At 51.0% G+C, this 27434-nt stretch overlaps 1 protein-coding gene across 1 annotated transcript in view; it reads right to left on the bottom strand.

Moving 5' to 3' along the window:
• Positions 1-450: 450 nt before the first annotated feature.
• The window catches only part of KCNK9 (potassium channel, two pore domain subfamily K, member 9), a 75077-nt gene continuing 48093 nt past the window's right edge, over positions 451-27434 (bottom strand). Inside the window, exons 2-3 of the mRNA XM_012648006.1 lie at positions 6016-6851; positions 451-562 (exon numbers count right to left, since the gene is read on the bottom strand). Of these exons, the coding sequence (XP_012503460.1) occupies positions 6016-6851 (836 nt within the window). The 3' untranslated portion in view covers positions 451-562. The remainder of the gene's footprint in view (positions 563-6015; positions 6852-27434) is intronic.

A 27434-nucleotide genomic window follows, 5' to 3' on the forward strand; every position in this document is an offset into this window, starting at 1 on the left:
ACAGGCAGAAAGGAGGCATGAGATGCTCTGTCCATACCTCCAAGCTGGGCAGCAACAGGGAATCCTTCCAGGTGGAGGGAACAGCACAGGCAAAGGCAGAAGTGGGAACCCACGTGGACAAACTTTCCTGATCAAAGTGAAAGTTTCCTTGGCCACTGCAGGTAGGCTGCTTCCTGTTACCAGAACTGACAAGGCTATGCTATAGAACTTGTCAGAGCCAATAGCTCAAGGACAGAAGTCACAAATTTTAGCCCTTAGTGACCAAGAGTACTGCCATAACAATAGATTACATTATGATTACTAACAAGGAAGGGCTTGGTAATCCTTACCACCTACCAGATGCCAAAATACCCCAACTTCTTTGCAGAGACCCTTACAACAAGCATTTCTCTGTGCTTTGTGTCTATTTATAGCTGGACCATCCCCACCCAGTGTTCAGGGGATGATGCTCGCCCAGCACAGAAGAGGTCCACGTGAGAAGTCAAATCCCGAAGCCTTGCCCGGCTTTGGCAGTGAGAGCCAACATCCATGGACGCCTCTCTTGAATCTGCAGTTAGTTCCCCTAACGGAGGAAAACAAGATTTAATATGACTTATTTATCCACCATGAAAGCAGTAACCACAGAAATCCCCAGAAAGCCAAACGTCAAATGTATAAATCATGGCTACACAACATCAGCTACATTGTTTTCTTGCCAAAAATTCCTTAACCTGAGGAAACAAGTAGACAGAGCCGATCCTGGGGCGTTCTCCAAGACGCCAGCCTGGGTTCTCAAAGCATCATCGTGAAAGACAGGGGTGTCCTGGGTGGGAAGTCTGGGATGAGGAGACAAACAAGCATGGGACATGATCCTGGGCTGCATCTTAAACTCACAAAAAAGCCCTGGAGGACGATTTTGGAGCAATTGGGGGATTTATTGGATAATATTGTATAAATGCTAAATTTCTTAGGTGGAACAATGGCACTACTACGTAGGAGAATGCTCTCTTTCATGGCAGATAGATAACTATTTCTTTGGCTGACCCACCTAAAAGTTGCAGAAATTATACTTTGTCTTTCAAATTTTAGTGTGGTTGTGGGAAGGGAGAGAGGACACCAAGGAAAGGTGGTGTCGACCTGAGGCTGGGGGTCTGGGTGACAGGTTAGGGAAGCTCATCAGACTGTTCTTCCAACATTTTTCTGTAACTCTGGAATTTTCAAAACAAAGTCTGGGGGAATCACAACCACAGACTTGTTTTCCTGAATCGGCAGCCTCTATCAGGGTGTGGTCAAGGAAGAACCGCATAGCAGGGGTTCTCGCTTCCATTTCCGGGAGCCCAGGAGGGAGCGGGCCTGGCCGCGTGCCAACCATCGTCCTCTCTGCCATTGCTTGTTTCTCTCCATCTTCCCAGCTCCCCATTCCCTGCCAAACTAGATGATTTTGGCTTGCTTTTTGGTGGCTCAACCTTTAAATGTGCCCAGTGGTCAGGAACATCCAGGCCAAATGTCTTTTTGGGGCAAATTCATGCTGTGCCGAGTGCCCATGCGTCTTGCCCACTGCCCCACTGTGCTGATGAAGAAGCAACAGAGGCCCTGGGAGTCAATGACCACCAGGAGCTTGGTGGAGCAAGACAGGACAACAAGGGCCCTGCCCTGCCCCCACTTCCTCACCTAGGATGCTTCCAGGGTCCCCGTGCAGACCACGACTCTGGAGGAGGAAGCACACTTTAGACCCCCAGGCAGCTGGCCTGCAGGGGACAGGCCCCAAGTCTCAGCACTTTGAAGACACAGTGCTTCACAGGGGACAGCATCCATCGCACTGATAGGATGGACACATTCTAGCACACACCTCCCACCTTGCTTGGAGGCCCTTAGTGGATATCTTAGGACCTATTTTAAAAAGAAGGTTACAAAAAGAAATGGAGCCATAAACCTCAGTGACAGTGATTTTCCTTCCTTGACCATTGTCTTCTCCTACCCTCCCCCATCCAATGCACACAGGCAACAGAGGCCTCTAAATAACTGTTCCCTCCCGCTTCCAGATGCAAGTGATTGTCACTGAGAATCGGACCCGTAAGGCCTTCAGACATGGATGGGGCAGAGAAAACTGGCCTGCCTAGGCTTATCTGTGGGCATCTTAGTTACTGTCCAGATGTTCTCTTCATCAAGGCCTGTGTGCAGAGAACAAGCAGGTGAGCCAAGATTAATCAATCTCCCTGTTTTAAGGGTAGGATTTTAATGAGTACCTCCCAAGGAGGCTCTTCAGATAACGATCGACGTCCATTTGCTTTCTCTCCTGGAAGGATTATGGACCCAGTGGGGACTCCTGGGCTGCAAAGGACCTGCTGTGATCATGCCCAAATTCAGGCATTCCCCTCCCGATCCGCCATGCACTGTGGGAGCACACAGTTGCCTCAGAGAGCAGGTTTAAATTTAGAGCACCGGGCAGCTTGCCGTGCTTAAGGGACCGCTGTCTTGGTTTCAAGATGGAGTGGTACAGGCAAAAAGAACAGATCTGATCCAGCTCTGGGGATGACCAGGTATTTTAAAACCTGGAAAGATACTTGGTTCACTCCAAGGTAAGAAAAGAAGAAAGTCCGACAAGCCAAGATAGCACCTTCCACCCTGTGTGGGTGTGATGAAGATTAAAGTGGGATAGTCTCCACGCATTGAGCCCAGGGATCTTAGGGATGATCAGTGCCACTGGCCACCTTCCTTCTGTCTCTGATAGAGTGGAAAGATGAAGATTGAGAGCCCTTAGATTTCTGACTCTCACTTGACCTCTTTTCAGCTAAGTATCAAGGCATGTCGAGTTTTAGGGGCTGGCTGGTGGGCCAACCTCCCTGATTCTGCTGGAATACGTGGCTCTTAGCTCATTCTAACAGAAGCTGAATCCTATATCCAAACACTCTGGTGTGATGTCATCTTCCCTGCTGAGTGGGCATAGTTAACTAGAGGAAAGGTATGAGAATCACCTGGCTAAAAAACAACCAGGTGCAAGACGGAGGAAGAGAGACTTGGGCCTGAGACACGAGAGGTCCGGCAACAAGGGATCTTTGGTCATTGCTGTTTACAGCCTTCTAAAGCAGCCTAGAAAATGGGAGAAAGGGAAACCTATGAAAAGAGCTAGATCCTGGCTGTGTGACCTTAGGCAAGTGTTCACCCTCTCTGGACCTCAATTTCCTTCTCTGAAAATGATGGATTTCAGTGAGATGACTCTGACTAAGCTTCCTCCTGGCTCTGAGGATCTGATCTAATGCTTATCGAGTGGTGGAGATGTCAGCAGAGATCTTTTATCAAGAAAGAAGACCCCTGGAGACCCTTAACTTGGTCCCTGCCCCAAGATATTGGATGTGCCTAGAGAACTTGGCTGGAGACCGTGGTAGGGAACAGATGGACCATCTGAGAAGATGACCATCACAAGGGAAGAAAGCCAAGGTTCACACCCTCCTCTAAACACTGAGCATAAACTAGGATGTTTAGCTGTGGAAGAGAGACTCAGTGGTCTTCCTTCAGGGGGCTGAACTGGTAGCAAGGAGCAGAAGGTAGGAGGAAATAGAACCCAGACCAGTTGTGAGTTACCTCAGATACTTAAGTCAGTGGTCACCACATGAGAAAACTTTATCCTATATTCCTTATTTTTTAAAAGTCAACTCTGTGAAAATATAGAGCATTTTTCTGTATTTCCCTGGGAAGAGAGGAGGTCCTTGTTACTTGAACCATTCAAGCAGAAGTACGGCCCCCACATGACCACTGTGCACAGATACTTCAGTGGGGCAACCCACTCTGTGTGAAGGGTTGAGCCAGTGTCCCTCTGCCTCCCCCTATGGGGCCTGGCACATGCCCCTGTGGGGAACAGCAGGCACCCTCGTGTGAGGGCTGTTAGGACACCTTGGTGCGCTGGAGACAGCTCCTCAGGCCCTTCTGGGGTCCAGGCTGAGACTGTGTCTCAGTTTTGGCAAGGACCAACCAGCTCTGTGACATTGAACAAATCACTCATCTTCGGTGTCATTTATATATCAGATTATCACCCACACCCCCCATTTGAGGGTACATCTTACAAAGGTTTTCACGAGAACCCCCACATTTATCCCAGGCAGCCTCCTCCAAAGCATAAAGCACTTGGCAAATGCAACAATCTCTTCCAAGAGAAAAATAAGTTAAAAACAACTGCTTCTATTCTCTGGACACACTTCAGGGCCCTAAATAGGACATTCCACAAAACAAAAATCTTAAAATGAATAAATTGATAAAGACCTTTAAGCTGGAGCACTGTCAACTTTGGCCTAGAGAATCTGAGGTTCGCAGACTCCTTCGAAGGCCCTGTGTTCTAGACGAAGGGGAAATTTCAACAAGGGATGTAGCATTAAAGTACATGCACAGCCTTTTCAGAGGAGTCTTGAGTGCTCCTGCGTTTCGGCCCAGTGGCCCAAATAGCGTTCAGGTGCTGTCTCAAAGAAATCCTGTAGGTCTACTCTTTCTAGGGAGCAAAGCCTCCTTTCTGGGAGATCTCGCTGGGGCCTGAGACAGGCCCGTGAACGTGCTCCTTCTGAGTAGTACAGCCAAAGTCCATTTCCATCCAAAAGCCATGAACTTCCAGTTTACGGAAAAAGGGAGTGGAAGGATGGGTGAATGGGTGATTTTTAGAAATGGCAGAGATGGTAATGAGGGAAATTAAAGTCCCCTCTGGGAATTGGGAGGTCAAACTGTCCTTTATTCCTGCCAACCTAGGGGCCTCCTATGTACTATATTCTACAGCCTAAACTGCCCCCCAAGAGGTTAGCAGCTCTTCCCTTTGGAGTGTTTCCCTTATTCAGAGTGGGAAAGAATTTCTACACTGCTCAAAATTGTCCCCTGAGATTGGCAAGTTCCCAGTAGGCCAAGACACAGATCCTTGCCTCTAAACTCTTCCTGAGACCAACATGAACTTATTTACAAATTAAATGCAAGTAGAGACAATCTTTCTTGAAATATATATTTTAATGAGGAATACCCTGTCACTTTTCATTTAGGACAATAAGAAACCACATCCACATAATAGCCACGCTTCCAAGCATTCCAAAACTAATCCTTATTCATGCAGGTAGATGCTGCACAAAATCATCAGTAGGAGGGAGATAATAGACACTGTGGTTCCAACAATTTTCCAGTTTCCCCTAACAATTCCAGTTTCACGGTAAATTGTTGGAAGTGGTGGAAGTAGAGATGATAAAATTAAAAATGTCTCTAATAAATTAATATAATTGGCTTTCGATTATTCCATTGCTAGTTTTGTTTTCTTAAAGTACATGCTTTTTAAAATTTTTTGAACTGGCAAGCTAAAATGATCCAGGTTGTCTTGCCTGCCCACCCCCTAAAAAAATGTTAATATAATTTAGAAACTAGCATTTAAAAAATATTATCATGACCCCATCTGGGATAAAGACTGCTTGTGAAACATGCTTGATTTGGCACGATCAGAAATCAAAAACCTCGTAGGTTTTTTTTGTTTCATTTGGAAGCAGCCAAAAGCAGGCTATGGCAAAATTGTTATGGGAAAAATACCTGATACTTCCATTTTGTCACATTACACACACACACACTCACACCATACACAGTCACCCAGTCCTTGGGGAGAAAGGAGTCAGGTCAGAGACCCCACTACAAGTGGGCAACCGAAGACTCTCAGCCTGGTGTGCAACTTTGGGTTGGGTCTCCTCTCAGCTGTCTCCGTGGTCTCGGTCTCACACCTGTCTTGGGAAGGCCACCCTGGGGATGGGGCAGGTCGGGGGAGAAATATAAGGCATACTCTGCTGGGAAGGGGGAAGAAATCCATGCTTCATGCTCAGATTTGAGTTTCAGAGGAGGATGGGCCTTTTGTTTTCCCTTGGGCCTGCTCTGTCTGGGTAGAAAGGTGGAGAGAAAATGAGACCAAGAGACCAAGAAAGGAGAGAAAGTAATGATGACAATAATAATAAATAAATAAGAAAGGACGAGTTGGATCAATGGAACTTAATGTTAACTATGAAGAATGATTTTCCTGTTTCCCTCCCACACTTAAATCGACCTTCGACGTCTCATCAGCCTGTGGTGCTCGGCGGTAAAGCTCTGTAACCCAGGAGAGACAGAGCTCATAGGGGACGGAAAGAGGCTGTTTTTTAATGTGCTTGGTGAGATCTCCTCGATCTTGGAAGAGATGGATGGGGGGGGCCCGGCACTGGCGGCTTCCGGCTCTGCCTCGGGGGGGTCATCACCGTCCTGCTGCGAGTGGTAGCACGTGCAGGTGCACACAGACAGCAGATCGGCGAAGTCCAGCCAGTACCTGCGCCGGGACGGCCGCTCCTCCTCCTCGATCTGGACGGCCGTGCTGCCTTGGTTTCCGGTGAGGGACGGCCTGTCCTCAGCATCACGCCGCTCGTCCTCGCTGTTCATGGTCAAGAACCGGAGGACGACCAGGTTGAGGAAGGCTCCGATGACGGTCAGCCCCACCAGGATATACATGAAGCTAAAGGCCACGTAGACTGGCTTCTTCTGCAGCGCGCCCCTGCTTTGCAGGGCCACGTAGTCCCCAAAGCCGATGGTCGTCAAGGTGATGAAGCAGTAGTAGTAGGCATGGAAGAAGCTCCACTCTTCGCACTGGGAGAAGGCGGCGGCCCCGATGCACAGCGTTCCCATGCAGGAGAAGAAGCCCACGGTGACCATGTTCTCCATCGACACGTCGGTGTTGCGCAGGCCGCAGCACTTCTTAAGGCGCTTCAGCAGGTAGCGCACGAAGGTGTTCATGCGCTCACCCAGGCTCTGGAACATGACGAGGGTCAGCGGGATGCCCAGCACAGCGTAGAACATGCAGAAGGCCTTGCCTGCGTCGGTACCGGGAGCAGCGTGTCCATAACCTGGGGAGGGACGAGAAGAACAGGAAGAAGGGTGAGGAGAATGCTCTTGAGGTGGGGGCATGGGGTTCTCCTGGAGGGAGAACCAATTAAAAAAAAAAAGTCACATGAGTGTCGGAGCCATTGCAGTAGGGAGCGCTTGGGGCATGCTACAACCTAAGAGGAAAGAGAAAACATGGGAGAACCGATAAAATATCACCTGGGATTTGGCAACAAGGATTTCTGATGGCATGCCACTGTTGTCTTAGAGTAACACAAAGTTTTAAAAATAAAACATTCACTACTGTGGAACCAAGCTCAAGGGAGAAAATCATTTATGCCCACCATGGACTAACAGTCAAAAAATTAAAATTCTAACTGCTGTGTGCCTGGCACTGTGCTGAATCCTTTTCTGTACATCAACTCATTCTACCTCCATCACCCTATAAAGCAGACATCATGGTTCCAATACCACCGACCAGAAAACAGAACTATTATTTAACAGCAAGTTTGATTTCTTCAGAGTTGGGATTTGAGCCCAGAGATTTCAGCCACCAAGAAGAATGGGGCTCAAAAGCAGTGACTTAGAATCAAGAGAGGTGATGGCGGAGGGAGATAGAAATGCTGCAAGGACAGGAATTTCTATCTGTTCTGTTCACTATTGCATTCCCTGGACCTAGAAAGTAAAATATTTCTTTATTAAACAAATTTGTACCACTATATGAATGTAGACTTGATAGAGAAGAAACAGTCCTTGAAGACTATATGTAATATGTAAATATTTCTGAAACTCTTGATGCAATTTTTTTTTTTTTGAGACAGTCTCACTCTGTCGCCCTGGGTGGAGTGCAGTGCTGTCATCACAGCTCACTGCAACCTCCTGAGCTCAAGCAATCCTCCTACCTCAGCCTCCCAGAGTGCTAGGATTACAGACATGAGCCACCACACCAGGCTGATGCAATGTCAACCCTGTATTTCATCATATTCAAAATGAGGATGCTACTTGCAGGGTCACCCAGGTGGTCAGGGATGATGCTGGAAGCAGGATAGTGTGCCCACTGTGGCAGAAGGAACACAGGATTCAGTAGGTTCTAATTCAAGTTCTGGGACTAATACTGCCCAGAAAAAAACCTGGATCATGGACAATATTTGGATGGAGAATTTAAAGGATGAGCCTTGTCTTCTAACACCTGAAATCCTGTCCCATCAAGAAAGGCTTCATGAATGTGACCCCACACCACATGCTCATGGTCACAACCAGTTACATTACCTTGGGCCCTAGACAACTTCTCCCAACCCAGGTTTTTTATCTGTCATATGCAATAATAGTTCCCTGGAGGGGCTGTTGTGTGGATCTGCTGAGATCAGAGAATACCTAGCCCTGGGCCTGATCCACAGCTAGGACCTGTGAGACCTTAAGACTTTCACCCCTACCTGCAGGAAGCTCCCCATGACTGCTCCAGCCTATACTTCTCTGCCAGGCTTCAGTCTGCCTGTGTCTTTCCCTTGGCATGAACATGTGCCAAGACCCACTTGCCCCATCTCTCATGAGAGAAGTGACGTCACACGTTTGCCTGTGGAAGGTCTCTTCCTCACCCTCAATCCCACTACCCTAGCCCTCACTGAGCTCTGGCCCCTCAGAAACCCTTTAGTCCTTACAAGAGGAGAAATTACAACATTGGAGTCAGGCCAGGAAGGATGGGATAGGGAGATAGATCTTTGTGCTCCCTTTCCTGTGGATGAAAATCCAATCTGAAACCAAAGATTGTATGTTCTCACTTATAAGTTGGATCTATGCATGGTCAAACAGAGTGACTTAATGGACATTGAGCCTCACGAGGAGAGAGGAGGTATGGAATAAAAAATTACCTATTGGGTAAAATATACCCTATTCAGGTGCTGAGTATATTTAAAGCCTTGACTTCTCCACTATGCAATTCATCCATGTAACAAAAAAACACTCGTACCCCCTAAATCTACTTAAATAAAAAAAGACTATCCAATCTGAAGAATAAAGCCTTGGGGATATATAAGACAATATCAAAAGGTGTCCCATAAGGAAAGGAGAAAGCAAATGAGACAAGAAAATAGAAGAAATGATGGCTAAAATGAACAAAATTTGGTGAAAGACACAAATTTACAGATTCAAGAAGCTCAGAAGGGCAAACATAAAACTACAGCCCGGAGTCTAACTGCAGAAAGCACCCAGAGAGAAACAACAACACTGCTGACTTCTAATCCTGAACAATGGAGGCCAGGAAACAGTGGGATCAGATCTTTGAAAGCTAAAAGGCTGGTAACCTAGAATTCTAGATCCAAAGAAAACATCTTTCAAGAATGATGACAAAGACATTTTCAGATCAAATAAAACTAGGAGAATTCATTACCAGCAGATCTGTACAACACCATTACTGAAGAAGTTCTGCCTGGGGGCAAGGCTGCCAGATAGAAACTGGGGTCTTCAGCAAAGAGCATGTACACAGGCAGGGTGAATACAAAAGATGCAGGCGTGGAACTCCCACTACATCACCATATAGCTCACCTATGGAACTGATACAAAAGCCAGATGGATGTTAGAGGATAACAGTAGATTGGTGGAAACTTAACAGTAATGCTGACAGTTCTGGATATATTTACTGGAGGAAATCAGCATTTTCTGGGTCAAAAACTGTATACCAGGTGGCAGGTCCTCCCCGTCCCTGCCAGTAAAGAGGATCAGAAGCAGTCTGTCTTCATGTGACCTGGACAGCAGTACACATCTCAAGGTTATGTCAATTCTCCCGTCCGTCATACTTCAGAATGAAAGAACTTGGTCATTTCGACACCCCACAGTATATCCCACTGGTTCATTGCATAGGTGACATTCCTCAGTAAGACACGTGCATGAGAGAGAATGGGAAATGAATACCACCAAAGTTCAGGGGCCTTCCCATTATAAGCTACGGAAAGCACAGCTGTATTCACTAGCAAATGCCGTTTATGCGGCGTGTGTGTGCATGGAGAGTATATTCAAGGCACACCACATTTATATATATGCCGTAGAAACTGCACACACATTTCCATCACACAGTATCTACAGATTGTAGAAAATGCAGTGGAGAACACATAAAACACGCATTCTGGTCATACATGACTGGGAAGGTAACTGCCAAGCCCCTCCCATGAGGAGAAGGGCGTACAAATCTGATGCTCCCACAGCACCTGAATGACAACTCAGGTCCCACGGGATTTCTTCCTTGAATGAATGTACCTTAGGCCTCCTGGGTTGGAAGATGCACTCATCTGCTCAGGAGGCCCCAGGGAGCCAGGCCCAGTGCTGCACACACAGCAGCTGTATCCCAAACACCCTCTTCCCTGAGGTTCCAGGACACCCCGAAGGGAGCTATCCTGAGTCACCTGGCAGTCACTTTCACACGATTACCTGTCCCAGCTTCACCGGCCCTGCCCAGCCCTCGGGTCACAGCACTTGTCATCGCCCCCAACCTCCAGCCAGTGGTGTTTGCTGAGCACCTGTGGCCTGCGTGGGGCGATCCCAGTGGGAGGCGACAGTGTGGTAGCCCCACCCCACAGGGCCCAGTATTGGGGCTGATGAGGACACAGCTTTCAAATCAAGTGCCCGTGTGGCTCTTCAGCCAACAATGTCTGGGCATGAGGAAATGACAGCCTGCTCGCCTCACTTTGCACCTCCTTCCAGCCCCAAAGTTGGGGTAGAAAGCTGGGGCTCCCAGGGCAGTACCACCCAGGCTGCACACCTCACTCCCCCACAGACACTGACTGGCCCCACTGGGCACTCACAGCCACGGCCACCTTGGGCCAGACCACAAGCTCCCAAGGAGGGCAGAATCCACTCCTGCCTCAGCTCTGCATGAGGCGGCTCTCAGGCAGGCCTGGGAAGATGGCAGCCATGTGCACAGTGGGACATCTCTCTGACACTGAGAGTCCCAGCCACTCCTGAGACCTCGAAGATGCTGGGGGCAACTTTGCCCAAGACGTTGCATCAACCAGCCTGATTTTCATGGCCCCTTTAATATACTTAGCAGGTCTCTTTGATCTGTCCTGGGAGAGGCTTTGCAGAGAAGAGGCCTTCATCTCTCTGCTGCAGCTGGCTAACAAAATGAATAGGCTCTGTGTTCCCTAAGGGAAAAGAGGCAGAGGATAATAAAACTAATCATTTCTATCGGGTCTGGGGCTCCCTGAAGAGCCAGCTGTGGCTGGAAGGCAGCGCTCAACTCGCAAGATGCCTCGCTCCCCACTGGCTCCTGTGAGATTTCCCAGAAGCGTGACAGCCACCAGGTACAAGAAGCTTCCCAAGCCGGCTCCTGTTCTGAGTATACGGTATTTCATTTAAAGACACCGTGTGCATCCCATGGGCTGTCCCCACTGGGAAAAAGCAAGTAAGGCAGCCTGGGCATGGTGGATTGTAGACTGGCCCCAATGTTCCAGAACTGTCTGTGGTTCCCTCCTGTCCCCTGGCAATCTAGGCCCATCAACACCTGGCCATTTCAGTTTGCAAAGCCTCCACCCTCTGTTGTGGAGCACACTGGGGAACAAGGTGGGGGCCCTGTGCCTTTCTGCTGCTGCACCCAGCCCTTCTACTTGGGAACGTCCTGACCATCACCCCACTCATTTTTAAGGCCAGCTCAAAAAGCGCCCCCCACAAAGCCTGCCCTCATCCCTTGGCCAGATACCATCAAGCTGAGCTTTGAATTCCCACCGTGACACAGGGGAATGGAAATTGGCCGCTGGCGTCAGGTCAATCTGGGTTTGGCCCTGGCTCTTCCACCTTGGCGACTGAACAGCCACCACCCTTGCCATTCCTCCTCCTTCCCTTCCGTCATGCTCACTGAGATGCAGACCTCCCAGGAAGCCTGGGCTTTTCCGTGAGCTGCAGCAGCCATCGTGGTCAAGTGGTGGGTGAGCTGTCTCCCCCAGCTGCCCGGGGGCAGACTGCCCAACACAGGGAAGGAGAAGTCCATGCATGTACTTGAGCATCGAAATTTGCTGCCGGAAAAGAGTGAAATATTTATAAAGGACCTGCAAGGTTTTGTGCTGGCAGGAATTAAAATAGGTGCAAATCCCATCAAAGCATGATGCAGGTGGCTCTGAGAAGGGCATGCTGGAGACAGGAGCCGCCTGCCCCCGTGGCCCGTGGCTGGCGCCCCGCTGAATCCTGCAGCAACCATCCCACTCACCCTCCCACGAGCGCTGGCCCTGTTCAAGCCCTCGAATGAGCTCGGAATGATTAAGACCCACGAGTCTGCAAACACCAGAAGGAAAGTGATTCACAGGCCCCGTAGACACAAGAGGTTGGGCAGAAGGGACTTTTAGGAGGCTCCCAGGCAGGAAATCAGCAGGTCCCAAGGTCTGAATCCAGCTCTGTCTCCCACTTACCAACCATAACCTTGGGCAAGCCACCTTAGATTCTCTAAGCCTTGACTGTTTCTATAAATACAACATGAGGCAGTCTCTTCCAGTTATACAGCACTTTACAGTTTACAAAACTCTCCTAGATTCATTCTTTTGTCAGTAAGGGATACTAGTTGTTGTGGCTGCCCTGCCCTTTTTGCAGGACAACAGACCCCAATTTCTATTGGGTACCACCACAAGGCCCAGGTCTCCCATTCAGTCCAAGAGGGTACTGTGCTTCCAGTGGGCTCTGATTGAGTCACCAGCCAAGCTCTGAACCAGGGAGGCTTTTTCCCTTTCCTGCAAGACTGGAGGGTGCCAGGGTGTGAGGTCCGGAGCCACTGCAGTTATTTCTATACCATGAGGATGAGCCCAACCACAGAGGTGAACATCCCTGATCGCGGAGTGGAGCCATATGGAAGATGGTGACTTGTCCTAGAGTCAGCCCCTACTCAGAGACATTCCCATCTGCCCCCCAATAAATCTTGCAGCCTCAGTCAGTGTTTCGATTGCAAGTGATTAGCACGGAACCCAGAGTATGTCCTAATACCTTAGCATGACTACAAATAATGAATAACAGCTTTGTTAACAAAGCACTGTGCAATTCACACTTCCCTGCATCTCAGCTTAGAAGCTGCCTCAGATCTGTCCAGGGAGAGGGGCTGGGGTGGTGACCAGGGCTCTGGGCAGACAATGGCCAGCAGGAAGCCAGGTCCTCTCACAGAGCAGCTGTTCCCCATCCCAGCACCCAGGATGAGGGCCAGGGTGACTCAATTTTCTGAGTTTTAAAGAGAAGCTAGAAATATGGATTTTTAAAATGTGCTATCTAATTAGTGTCTAATTAAACATTCTAAAACATGGCACGGGCCAAAGAAAATAAGACAAAACAGACCATCTGTTTGTCAAAACAGAGGTCACACATGCTCCAGAAATGGTGAAAAGGGAGAAGACAGAGAACAACAGAAGACACATGGTGTGGGAGGGGGGTCAGTGGGACATCCACAAATGGCTCCATTTCACAGGTGCGCAAAGGCAGTAAAGATGGCTTTACATACAGAAGTGCCTCGCCCCGGGCAGAGGTAGGCCCTGCCCTGCACAGGGGGCCAGGGAACGCCACACCCTGGCAACCAGGCCATTCTGGGGAGTCCAAGGCCCCTTCCTGCAATCCCTACAGGGAACCCAACCCCACAGCACCCAGGACCCCATTCCACAGATGGGAACACGGAGGGTTTCTGTCCTGGACCCTTGCTTACACCATACAGGCAGGGCATGCCACTGTCACCCTCTGCATCCCCCCAGGAACTGGGATTCCAAGTCCCAAGCCCTTGGCTGTTCTCAGAGCCACCAGAGGCCCTAGGGCCTTGCTTATTCACAGGTTTGGCACTCTGTTCCCTAAAGGAAAGTCTGGCAGATTTGGTGTTTTATTTAATGAGAGCAATTTCCTCATATGATTTATTATTAACTTCCAGAAAGAACTTCAGTTCCCTTTTGGCTTCCCTTCATTTTATGTCTTAAGGGGGAAACAGACTAAGTATTTAATTTTTTTTTTAAAGATGCAAGCTTGCAAAGCACAAATTTCCAAAAAAAGCTAATGACAGGCCTGTCTCCTCTCCCGTTCTGTGTGGGGCCTTAGGTGAGGAGCCCCCTTGGGAGAGCCCTAACGTCACTCCCCACACCTGGCCCTTCACCCCCAGGCTCACGCTTCCCACTTGGCACCCACCCCCAGGGCTGCGCTGAGCGAACATCTCAACCCCTGCGTGGCTCATGGTTGTCACGCACCGGGAACATCTGGGGCGCCCAGTGAGCACCAGGTCCTTCTCTTTGTTATAAGGAGCCGGCGGGGATTAAGTGAAGCATCATCATCCCCATTTTATGGTTGGGGACACCGAGCCTCGGCAGCCCTCGGTGTGCATCAGTTGCCACACTTACGTGTGCTTCCCCTTCGGTTCCCGTGGTGACCCTGTCAGGCGGCATGGGGGTGCCACCGTGGGCAAGGGGAGGTAGAGCCTGGGCAGATTGCCCCGAACTATTCTCAACTCTTAGCTCATACCCAGGTAATAAAGAAATACCTTCTTAAACCATTTTTAGCAACCCCACGCCTAGGTGTTTAACTATCACAGCAAGTACTGGGAACCACACGTTGACGGCAGCGTTACCCACAGTGGCCAAAAGGCAGAAACAACCCGAATGTCCTTCAGTGGGTGAAGAGATGAACAAACGTGGTCTACTCATGTGACGGCATGTTTCGGCCTTAAAGAAGAATGAAGTCCTGACGCATGGCACGACACGCATGAACCCTGAAAGCGTTATTCTACATGGATTAGCTCCAGCTGCCACCACAAAATGCCATAGACTGGGTGGCTTCAAGAAGAGATGATGATTCTTCCCACAGTTCCGGAACATCTGGGAACATCTGGGGCGCCCAGTGAGCACCAGGTCCTTCTCTTTGTTACGAGGATCTGGAACTCCATGATCAAGGTGTGGGTGCGTTCGGTCTCTGGAGGGCCTTCCTCCCGACTTGCAGGCAGCCATTTTCCTGCCCTGTCCTCAACATGGTGCATGGACAGAGACCACTCCAGCGTCCCTTCCTCCCCTTATAAAGACCCCGGCCTACTGGATTAGGCTCTACCCTAGTGACCTCATTTATTCTCAATTACCTCCGTACAGGCCCTATCTCTAAATACAGTCACATTGGAAGTTAGGGCTTGAAGGTACGAATTTGAGGAGTGGGGCAGGGGGGCTGGAGACGCAGTTCAGTCCACACCACCAAGTGAAAGAAGCCAGTCATGAAGGAACAATTTGTCACAGGATCCCAGGATGCCCAGAACAGGGATTTATAGGAACAGAAAGCAGATCAGCAGTGGCCCAGGGGCTGGGGCGAGGGGGCAATGGGGAAGGACTGTGACAGGGTATTGGGTTTCTCTTGGGGATGATGAAAATGTCTTGGAGCTCAGCAGGACTGGTGGTTGTACAACATGTGACCACAAATGCCACTGAATCGCATACTTTGAGTTTTTTATATGACTCTTACCTCAATCAAAAGAAAAGCATTACCTTTAAAGCCTAACTCTTAAGCCCCACCTGGAAGGCAGAGGGAGTGGTGGGGGAGCAGCTTTGTGGGGTCCTGGAGAGACAGTGTCTGCTCACAGGGCTTGGAAGGTTCTGCAGAAGCCTGGCCCTCCGTCTTGTCCCTGGGAGGATGAGGAACTGGCACCAGCCCTCCGCCCCAGACCTCTCAGAGGCAGTGCCCACTCCCCCCAGTCTCCGGGCTACGGACACAAGTGCCCAGGCAGCACGAGCCCCACTGACAGCAGACCCCAGAGCACAGCTTTGAGAGCACAGCTTGGACCGCAGGGGGTAAGGGAGCCACTGAGAAGGCCTGCATCCACCCAGGGGCCACACAACCCCAACCCGGGTGGGCCGGAGTCTGACCTGAGCACAAGACAGACTCAGGGTGTAAGGAGGGGGAGTCAAGGTGCCCCCTTCCCAGCTCCACCAAGATCCTGAGCTAGGAATCACAGAAGGATGCCACTACGTCCCTCGGAGGGGGCCAGAGGTCAGCCATGCACCATGTAAGTTTGCTTTTGAAAGAGGCTCACAGAAGATGTTGCCAGGGAAGAGTGGCAATGACAGTAAAAGCCCCTAGCCTTCGTGGTTTCCAGGCCGCTTTCTGGAAGGGACTCGGGACTGGCCACTGCAGGTGCAAGGTTGCCCTCTGGTGGGCGCTCTGACCACTGCAGAAACGCAGATGCGGGCGCAAGGACCACCCGTGTCCTCCAGGGACTGCAGCCAGAACCTGGGAGTCCTAGGCCACAGTCTCCCATCTCCTGATCTCTTTCAGGGATGAGGGTGTGTCACATGGTGAGTTTTTCCTCCGAAGCTACCCCCAATCAATTGCATTTTAGCATTGACAAAACATACTAAATAATAATGACCAACTGATACTGAGAGCATGCGGGTGCCAGGAACTGAGCTAAGATATTTGACACTCCTTAACTCCTGGGGGGGTGGGGGGACGGGAATGCCCTCTGCAAGGTAAGTGGTAATTTGCCTGTAGCATGGGTGAGAAAACACCCCGCCCCACATCCTTGGGCAAAATATCTTTCTAAGCCCCCAAGTCAGATCCAAGTCACTGCTCTCAGCTGTCCCACGTGGCAGGCGTGGCACCCACAGCTTCCCACTGGTCACAGCACTAGGGAGAAGCCTGAGTTTTCCATGTGGCCGCCTCCATCCCTTTCCAGTAAAATCTCCTCTGTCTCTTCCATTTTACTCACCTACCTCCCTCACCAGTAAGTAATTCCTCTCCCATGCCCCTGCCCAAAAAATACTATAAGAAAACGTAGGAAATTTAGGAAAACAAACATAAATTTAAGAACAAAATGCGTAGGAAAAATAATATGAAATTTGGCTGACTTTTGAAAAACCTATGGGAGAATAAGAAAATGTAAAACCGAGCTAGGCCCTAGGGCTCCGGGACATGATCAGCTGTGGGGCTTGGCCTGGGGCGCGGCTGTTGGGCTGTGACTGCCGGGCGCAGCCTATCAGATGGCGCTGAGGGAACACACGCCACACGCACACAGAGACATCATACAGATACGCACTCGCACGCAGACACACACACCTGTGCCTGAGCTACTCTGTTGGAATGTACTAGAAAAGAAGATAAAACTGAAGAATATCGGAAGGCCCACTCACTCCTTGCCTGGTCATTAACGGTAAACATGCAATAAACGTGAGTGCTTGTAAAAAGCTTAGAATGAGGCTTGACACGTACTCGTTCTGTCCTCAGCTTCCTTTTGGCCAGACAAGGATAATAATAAGAACCTTCTGGAACTGTGAGGATTAAATGAGTTCAGCCAAGTCCCTTGCCCCAGGACATGCACTAATATGTGGACAATCCTCGATGGCTACAAAAGCCCCCGATGCCGACCTGCAGCCGGCACCTGCAGGCACGCTCACTGCCACACACACAGAGCCCAGAGCCCCGGCTCTCCCGGACCCTTCCTTACATAACAGCAACCTGAGGTGCCTCTGAGTCTGCAGAGCAGAGTGGAAAAACCCAGGCTGAGAGGCAGACCAGCTCGGCCTGACTGTTCTCGGTCTGTGTGGCTTCAGCACCTGTGCCTTGGTCTCCCATCCTAGATGGTCAAATAAACACAGTCCCTTCCCCCAAGGCTTGCTGCAAGCTTTAAGAAGATGACAGACAGGAAGCAAGGGGTGCAGGCCTGCCTAATCACCCTGGACCCCACTGGTCTTCGATTTTGCCTTCAGGTTTCCAAGAAGCCCTGTAAATGCTGTCAATGAGCTCATCATGGGCGTAAGATTCTTGTTTTTTCTGCTTTCTGCTTGGGGCCTTTGCATATGCTGTACTGGGCCTCCAACACTGGCACCCCTCCTCCAGCCCCACTGCCTTGCCTGCCAGTTCATTCCCTTGGTTCTCAGCCTTGGTGGACCTGTGGGGCTGAGTCGAGGGGCCCCTACTTCTTGGTTCCCATAGGCTGGTGGCTTTGGGGACCAGGTGAGTGCCAGTCTCAGGGAAGCAAGACCTCTTGGAGAGGTCAGAGGGAGGGTGGAGGCCCCGACAGAGGGGAGAACATGCACCCATCTAAGGGGGCAGCCATCACACAGACCCGCCACTTCCTGCCTCAAGGGAGTGTGGCCAGGGAGACCTGACTTTCTTCTCCTTTGAAAGGCAGCATCTGGACATGTCTGTGGATGGGTCCCGGTGTCCCTGCCATGTCAGCATGTCTTCCCAAGACTCTTGGCAGGGAGGCCTCATGTCTGGGTGCCAGGGTCTGCCATCTGCCCTCCAGATCTGCTCTCCCTGGCCCCCTAGGATGGCACCATCTCTTGAGATACCTCCAGCCTCTCTCCTCTCCGTAAAGGGCCCCTTATGGAAGCTGCCTGGATCATTTACCTTCGAGGGGCCAGCTCTGCCCTGCCGGGACCCCCATCCTCCCCAGAGCAGCAGGACACCTCAAGGGCCGTTCAGACTTTGACTGGTTTTCAGATCCCCGAGGCCAAGCCTGACACATAGTGGGTAACTGCCAAATGGCTGGACAAGCAGGGCTCCTGCCCGGTGTCATTCTGCACTTGATTGAAACCGGAAGAAAATAGATCCTTGAGTGAAGCGGGCAGTAGGTAGACGACAAAGACATAAATCAGGCAAGGCACACAGGCCCTTCCCTGAGATCCTCAGTGAGGGTTGTGGACCCTCTCTTGGTGTTCGCAGGACTTGTGTTTTGCAAAGAGCTTTCGGGGTCTTTGTCTAAGGGGTGTTGAAGGGGTGGGAACTGCCCGCACAGATAGGCTGTGCCAGGTGCCTGGGGGCAGCCGCAGGCTGGTCTGCTTGGTCACCATCCGGATCACCCCCCTGCTGCATACCGACCCTGGGAGGGCTCGTGAGCAGCCTGCGGGCAGAGCCAGCCCTGCCTGTCTTAGAGCACTGCAGAGCCTGTTTCACTCACTGTCATGCATGTCCCTGTTGTCTGGTACACAGTAGCACCTCAACGAAAATTGTTTAACAAATGGATGAACGAACAAAGAAAAACAACTCAGCACACAACAAATGCTAGCCATGTGCTGGTTACTGTTCTAAGCACCGAAGTACCTACGGGAGGTCTGATTACCCGTATTATAAACAAGGAAACTGAGAGGTCCAAAGGTTAGTAACTAGCACAAGGTCACCAAGCTGGTGACACAGCAAAATATGGTTTCAAGCCCAGACCTGCCTTCCCCAAACCTCCTCTCCCCGGCCCCCTTGCTGCCAGGGTGGGATCAGATTTTCTATACCTGACAAGCAATGCTCGCCACCCTAGGGTGAGGATGGGAGCTGGGAGCCAAGCCCCCTCCCCACCCAGCCAGCCAAGAGGAGCAGGTACAGGGCTGGGCCTTACAAAGGGGACCAGGGTGGGAAGGGGGGCAGGTGACAAGAGGAAAGCTGAGGGCCCAGCATCAGGGTCAGATGGCTCACAGCTCTTTAAGGGTATACACCTGCCTATGTATGAGCAGATGTCACAGCCCAGGATGGCAGGGGGCACCTCCTCCCCTCCTGTCTCGGGTGAAATGGTTGCATCTCATCCCTGCATTCCCAGTGCCCGGCACAGGTGGGTACCTTATCTCAGTCCTTCCTTCATCCAACATTAACTACTGAGCACCTGCCACAAGTCAGGCACTGTGCTAGGCACTGGGGAGCCTAAGAGAGTGATGACAACGATGATGCTATGTATCCAGCACTGTTCTAAAAGCTTTAAGTTGGATGCCTTGTCAGCGAGGGCACAGTAATGACAAGGGTATCATAAGGTTGTGAGAGGAAATAGCTCTTGGGAAGGCCTGCAACATCCTCAGTTTAGAGGAGGAATTGAGACACAGCAAGGGTGTCACCCACCAGGGTCTCCTTTACTGAACCCCCTGACCAGCACCTGGCTGTAAATGGGGAACCCAGGCCAGCACCTGAGAAGGGGAGGGTACCTGTCCCTACAGAGGTGGAGAAGAGCCCGCCCAGGTACCTCTGTCCCTGCTGGAGGAGGCGTTTACAAACAGGAGCTGGCCCCCATTCATCTCTCTGGAGCCATGAAACCCTTTTAATTAAAGCGGCCGCCCAGCTGTCTGTGGATGAGGAATGGCCTTTGGACCATAAGAGCAGCCCCGCATCTGTCTTGTTAGTGGCTGGATGTCCAGGAGCTGCCTGTGCAGGGCAAGAAGACTCCACCTGGGCGAAAGGAGCTGGACAGGAGAGGAATGAGCAAGCCAGCTGCCCCCAAACCTCACTCCCTGCCAGGACAAGCCTGGCCCACTCCTGGCCACAGCCTCAGCCCTGGTGGAAATGAGGATCGGCTCAGCTCCTGCAGGTGTGGTCCCCTCCTAGCTGCATGGTGCTCCTCTGTGACCACCGGATGCTGGCCATGGGGAAACCACACCAGTGAAGTCAGCCTTTGAGAGGTACCTGGGAAGAGCCCTGGCTCAGATTAGAGGGAGGTCATTGACTCCCCTGAGACTCAGTTTCTCCTGTCACTTTGGGACAAGACTGTCCTGCCGCCTGGTGTGGCTATGAGGGCCGAGTGGGGCAATGTGGTGAAGCACTTGAACTCTGATAAGATGGCACCAGGTATATAGGAATTGCCGTCTGTGATCAAACTTCTTCCTCAGAGCACCACGGCGCATACTAAGGGAGCTCACAGACAGGAAGCATACAGCAGGCTTTCAACAAATGTCAGTGGAAATCAAATCCCACTGTTCCCCACAATCAAAACCTGTCCCAGAATGTTATCACCCCAGGAGGAGCTCCTGGAAAAGTTAGGGCAGGATGATGGCATGAAAGTCTGTGCAACCCTTTCTAGCAGGATGAAGGGGATGCTCAGAGGAGCCCTGTAGAAGCTGGGCTGAGAGCCTCAGTTTCCTCATCTGTCACAGAGGAGCCTGCGGCATCCTCTCTGTAACCTTGGGAGGTAGGCATCGTATGTCACATACACACGGCCCTTCCTGAGCTTCTAGAAGTCCCAGCAGTGGCTACCTTCTCTCCCAAGCCACCCTGGGCCACCTCTCATGTCTTCCTGCAAAATCCCACATCCCTTGCATTTGAGGCACCAACCACTCATGCTCTCCCCAGCTGTGTTTCTCATAGTATGGCCACAGGCAGATTCTGGGCCCTGCTCCTGACACACTAACTCAGCACCCCGGGAGCAGGCCCTGGAATCTGCATCACAGAACACCTCAAGCTGGGGTTTGAGAGCCGCAGCCCCATGGGAGCTGGGATCTGTTGCCCATCACTGGGCCTGCTGTGAGCTGGAAAGCTGGCTGGAGTTCCAGGGGTTGTGCAGTTTAGACGGAAGCCCATAAGGTCCCCAAATACCCACAGATTTAGGCTTCTTGGCCCCAGCTCTCCAGGGAGAAAACCATGCCCTATCATAGCATTGCCTTGGATACCCTTCTGAAAAGCCAAGGGTGACAGTTGCTAGGGTGGACACTCTCCTGCATCTGTCACTGCAGATTGGCATCAATGACCAGTGTCAGACACCACCAGCAAGGGGGGTGGCTGGAGTTGCCCAGAGGGATGCTTTGCAGTCATAATTACTCTAGTAACACAGAAGACCTGGGTCCTGGTGAAACCTCCTCCACGTCTCAGCCGTGTGACCTTGGGCAAGTCACCTCACCTTGCAGAGATCAAAACACAGAAAGAAATGGAAACATTCCACCGATTTAATCCTGATTAATTTATCTCCCAGACTGCCAGCCACTTCTTCTTTATTTTCTACTTTTCAGATTTTTCCATTTTATGATTTGCTGATCGTAGGGATAATACTCGTTCACTGAAGAGAATGACAAAGTTAAAAAAAAAAAGTTTAAAGAAGCAGAAAAAATTACCCACAACCCCACTGCTCAGGAGGCAGCCTGTGCACATTTTGTGATATTTCCTCTGAGTCCTTTCCCTAAATACATCCTCCAAGGCCAACAGCAAACTGTGTTTAGACAATGATGTCGCCTGCTTTTATTACTTATCAGAAAATGCTTGCGTTATTATACTGCCAATAAAAGTTCTTCATAAGCATCACTTTTAATTCTTCATAAACTTCAAGTAGATGTGCCATAATTTCTCCACCTGAATAGGCAAAATAGGGAATCTTCTGGGCTCCAACTTGTTTCTCTTGCTAATAACCATTTGTGTTTGAGCCAAAAGCACATCGTCTCTGGCCCCTGGGATTTCATGCCTTCTACACGCAAACACCAGAAATCGGTCAAGTGGCCAGGATTTGGGCAGGGTACAAGAGACTCAAAAATGAAGATGACCCTTAACTTTCCCCTTTCCTAGGACAGTGTCCTAGCACCTGTGAGATCCTTCTCCCTACAGCATGCCCAACCACAAGAGATGATGCTCCCATTTTCCTGGATGAAGAAACAGGCTCAGAGAGGTCAAGTGCCCTGCCCCAGTTTGCACAGCTCACAGGTGATGATACTGAGACTCCCACCATCATCTCTCCGATCCCAATGCCTCAGCTGTCCTCATGCTGGTGTGCTGATTTTCACATCGCCAGGCTGGAGCCACCCCAGGGGTAGCATCCACTACTTAAGACTTTCACTTGGCTTGATCCAGAACCTCTCTTGTCCCCTCACTATGGCCCTTTCCTCTCAGCAGAGGTGGACCCCAGTCCTGTGGATGACCCAATCCTGAATATGCTTTCTGAGGTCACAGGACTTCAGCCACCTTCCGGCATGGCAGAGCAAGGACCTCCATAAAAACTACAGGAACACTGGCAGAACTGTCATGTCAACTTTCTGAATTCTGGAAGTTAACTGAAGACTTACAAAAGTCCAAGAAGTGTTTAAATAAGAAAATTGACTAAATCTAAGTAAGAAAGGAAAACTTTCTGATGTTTTAACTTGTCCTGGTCCCATGTCCCTTCCCCAGCTCCATGGTGGCTTGAATACCTACAACTCAGCAATCACAACAGCTGTGAAAACAGCATTGTAGAGGCCACAGGAGCAGGTCTGGAGCTTCCCCCAAAACCCCGTTCTCAGAGAACTGGCACTATTTGAGCTGTCTGGCATGTAACTTGAAAAGCTCCATCCCCATGGCTTGTCTTGACGTGACCTGCCAGAGCTCACTCAGAAACTACACTGGACGTTTGCAGAAAACTACCAGAGACAGTTTCTTGACATTGCAGCTGCCCTAAGTGGCAACACCAGTGGGGGCTACCAAGATGCTGACCAAAGACTAAAAATGGAAAACTAATATAGGAGGATCATAGGTGAATTTGGAAAGCTGGGACATATTCCTGGGAATCTGGAAGGTGTGTACAAGGCAGTGCACTTGAGGTGGCCCTAAAAGCTCACCTCTGGGTGCCACTAGGCTCTGCATAAGCAGGAAGTGAAGGCTAAGACAGAGTTACCAGCTGCCTGCCAAAGCACTGAATGTATACCCCAAAACACAAAGATTCCTTGGCAAAGGCTGGGAGATTTATTGGCTGAACACATTCAAGGATATCTCTGCCCAATTGTCAGCTAACCACTAAAATAACCAAGCATGGTATGTATGTTTGGAGCATTAAAAGAAACCATCCCTGAAGAATTAAAGGAAAGTATGAGAACAATGGCTCACCAAATAGAGATTATCAATAAAGAGACAGAAATCAAAAAAAGGAAATCCTGCCATTTGCAACAACATGGATAGACCTGGTGAACATTACGCTAAGTGAAACCAGCCAGACACAGGAAGACAAATACTCCATGATCTCACTTATGTGTAGAATCTAAAGAATCAAACTCACAGAAGTAGAGAATAGAATGGCAGCTGCCAGGGGCTGGGGGAGGGAGGATGAGGAGGTGATGGTCAAAAGGAATGAAGTTATAGCTGTGCAAGATAAATAAGTTCTGGAGATCTACTATGCAACCTAGTGCCTACAGGTAACAAGACTGTGCCGTATACTTAAAATCTCCTAAGAGGGAAGATCTCACGTTAGATACACATACACAATGATTATATTAAGGGGAGGGAGAAGACTGAGAGGTGATGAGTATGTCTAAGGCCTGAGCCTAGCAGAACCCCCCTAGTCACCCCCTCACTGGGCCTGACACCTCCTCCAGCCTCCTGTACACCCTTCCTTCCACCCCAGTGTCCAGCCAGATTGCAGGTGAATGAAGAATTTGTGAGTGAAACAACACACATCCAGGTACAACACACATCCAGGTACAACACACTCCAAGTGCCAGCTGCTTTGTCTGGGGGACTCCCTCCCAGCATCCATGGGTGCTCCAAGTCCTGGGTACCCCCCAACCTCAGACCCCAGGGCCAGGTAAAGTCCCAGTTGTGAGACTCTGTATGACAGGGCATGGCCTTTTCACCTCTAAATCATCCCTACATTGGACACATCAGCAGTGGAGCTTGTGACTAGAACCCTAGTTTGTCACCAGACTTAACCAGCTGAATTGCCCTCTCGTCCTACTCCAAAATATAACCCCAACTCCTGATGCACTGTACTTCTTCCACTGCAAGAATAAGCCAAGTTGTTTAAGGACAATAGATGAGCTAGTCTCTCAGCCTAGGACACCTCACATCCCTTTCTTCAAAAGAGAGGGTCTGGGGTCACCTCCTTGGCCCCACCAGATTGGTTGGAGGTCCTCTCGGGGCTTCTGCAGCCCCCTTGCCCACCAGCATCGTGTCCTTAGCACAGAGAACTACATATTCTTCAGTGCTGCCTGCTCTGGTCATAGACCCACACCCTGAGCCACCTGGGGCTCCCCAGGGCCTGTGTGTCCTATAACAGTGAGCCCACTGCCTGGCAGGGGTGGCCAAGGACAATCTTGGGGAGGGGTCCTGAATCCTTGGGGGGCTATGAATAGAATTCAGGAGGGTCCAAGAACTTGGATGGGAAAAAACCCATGATCTTCATTTTCACCACCCTCTGGCTGAAATTTAGCATTTCTTGTTGCTGTGTCATCACCAGAAACAAGATACATGTTGCTAACATGTTCTGCAGCTGCAGACGTCCTGAGACATTGCAGATGTGCATCATCACCTAGAGCCATTGTAGACTCCAGGCCACCAGCAGCTCTCATTACTGAGTGCATGAGGTGGGAAGCACATTAACCACTGAATCACATGTTTTTAAAATTCTTCATACCTGCATTTCAGTTATGTTTTTTTAGAACTAAATGAGATCACCAGGGCCTAGCACCAAGCAGGGGTTCAGCACAAGGCAGTGAGTTCTCTGTCCTCTCCCCCCAGGGAGCCCTCAACTGGGACCTGTACTTCAGGAAGTGGCAGTGGAAGCTGCAGTGGGGACCCCAGGCCTGGGCCACCTTTAGGAACAGTTAATTCATGTCCTGCAGAGGAGAGGCAGAGGGCGTGTGGCCAAGGTGTGGGGTGGGCCATATGGGGCCTGGTAGGTTTCGGGGTGCTCAGTTATCAGACCTGGGAGTCTGGGCCTCATTGGAGATGGTGGGGGGCAATGAACAGCTGCAGTGATGAAGGTTAGGAGGAGGGCACGGCCCTGGCAGGGCACACCTGTTCCCCTGGCAGCTGTCACCTGGACGGGTCCACGGCTTCCCCTTCCAGGGCTCGAGTCTGACCAACCCCGGGAAGCATGGGGGTCTCAAGGGCCTCTGGTCCTCCCTTGGTTCTCTGCCCAAAGCCTCACCCCTCCTGAAAGCCCTGGCTCACTGCTTCCCCCTCCCCCATGGTTACCCAGCCAGGGCGCCCGCCCCTCTGCCCAGCACTTCTTCAGGGCAAGCTCTTCCCATACCTGCCCTAGACTCCAGGCTCCTTGGCCCAGACCCCCACCCCATGAGGGTGGTGGGCATGGTCTCCACCCCACCCATGACATCCATGCTCAGGAACTGGTAGCTGCTGCTGAAATAACTGTGATCCTGGTTTTATAACTGTTGTTATCAGGAAGGGCCAGACCCGTGTGAAACATTCTGCAGCAAGAGCCTTTCGGGCACTATGGGATATAGGTACTATTATTATCCTTATTGTCCCTGTCTGACCGATGAGGAACAAACCAGCATCCCCAGCTTGCAGGTGGCAGAGTGGACATTCAAACCCAGACAGTCTGAACCTGACCCATAGCAAGAAATGTGCTTGGCATCCTGTCACAGCAGCCATGCACACGAACCAAAGTCCCACAGAACAGCATTTATCCTTCCAGCGGGGCTCCCATTTCTCCTACTCCATTATCTGATTCCATTCCATTCTGTTTCATTTTTCAATATTCTAGCTGTGCTGACTAACTCAATTTCATGACCCATTAATGGATCACAGCCCACAGTTTAGACCATATTGCAGGGCAGGGTTTTTGAGCCAGAGGCAGTTCGGGGTGGGCTCCGGAGTGAGTGGGCTTAGAACATCAAGGTTATTAGGGTCAGGCTCACATCCCTAAAATGGGTATCATTACCCCCAGTTCAGAGAGAGGGAAACTGAGGCTCAGGAGGCCAGCTTGGTGGCCCTGGGTAGCACAGGTGGTTTCATAGCCAGCTCCTGGGTACCCCTACCCTGGCTTCCCCCACTCCCCTGAGGCTGCCGCAATCCCAGCATGCCTCGCGGCAGTGCCCACCCAGGCACTGACCAGCTGCAAAGCCAGATGGCAACCCAGGCCTCAGGGCCACCTCCATGGGGCCAGTGCACCTCTGCCAAGAGCCCTGCCTCCCCCACCAGAGCTGTCCCCGCCCTGCTCCAAAGGCCATTACCATCTCTGATCTATTCGTGCCTCTCCCACCCACAGTGCAGACAGACACAGCCTCGCCAGCCAGGCCCCCAGAGGTTACCGCCAGGTGGGGAGAGGCTGCTTCCCTCCCTACACTGTGCAGGTTTTTGTTGTCTCAGAACTAAGAATGCAGAGCGGGAACCATGGACCACAGCCCTTTCCAGCAGGGGTTCCCACCAAGCACTTCAGGGCACCCTGAGAGGGGCATAGGGTGGCGTTCCACAAGTGTCATGGGGCTTTTGGCAGGTGGAAGACTCAAGGAAGATCTTGGGCACCTGAGCCTCTTGGGCCTGCAGCTGTCCCACCCACAAGAAGGGGTCAGGGTCCCTTCACCATCCTTCTGAAGGCCCACCTGACTCAAGCATTCTGTTCTAGAGGACAGGGCTGCCCACCCACACACAAGAGTAGGGGCCTTCGGGGTCCAGGCTGGGAGGCTGGCACTACAGGCAGTGGAAGAGCAGGACCCTCCCAGCCCTGGGCTTTCCTGTCAATCAAGGCCTGTACCACCGCCCCTCAGGATTGTCAAAAGCTCTACAAGCAAAGGCATCTTGAAAACACCAAGCCTGATGAAAGGCCCAGAACAGATGTGGGGTAGAAGTCGGACCCCTGCCGTCCTGCCCACCCCCACTCTGGAACCCTGGACCTGCTACCAGCAGCCTGGTACATGTATGTCTGGGGGACAGCTTCAGCCAGAACTTTCTCATGTCACCAGGAACCAATCATCCACCCACCTTGAGTACCTGACCTGTTCATGGCCCTCAGGGGGGTACAGGAGGAATCTGCCACTGCCAAGGGTCCTCACACCTACTCCTACCTGCTCCCCAGCCCCTGTGCCCCAAGGCAGTGAGAGGGAGCTTCCCGAGCCTCCGACCAGATGCTGCCCTGCCCCTGCTGGAACCCCCCAAAGACTCCCCCAACACTGAGATGGCATCCACTTCCTCAGGCCAGTGCCCCAAGCCCTTCCCAGTTCTTACCATCCCCCCGTCCCCCCACCCCCCACAGG

This window comes from Propithecus coquereli, unplaced genomic scaffold (assembly GCF_000956105.1).
Source record: "Propithecus coquereli isolate 6110/MARCELLA unplaced genomic scaffold, Pcoq_1.0 Scaffold28, whole genome shotgun sequence".
Lineage (NCBI taxonomy): Eukaryota > Metazoa > Chordata > Mammalia > Primates > Indriidae > Propithecus > Propithecus coquereli.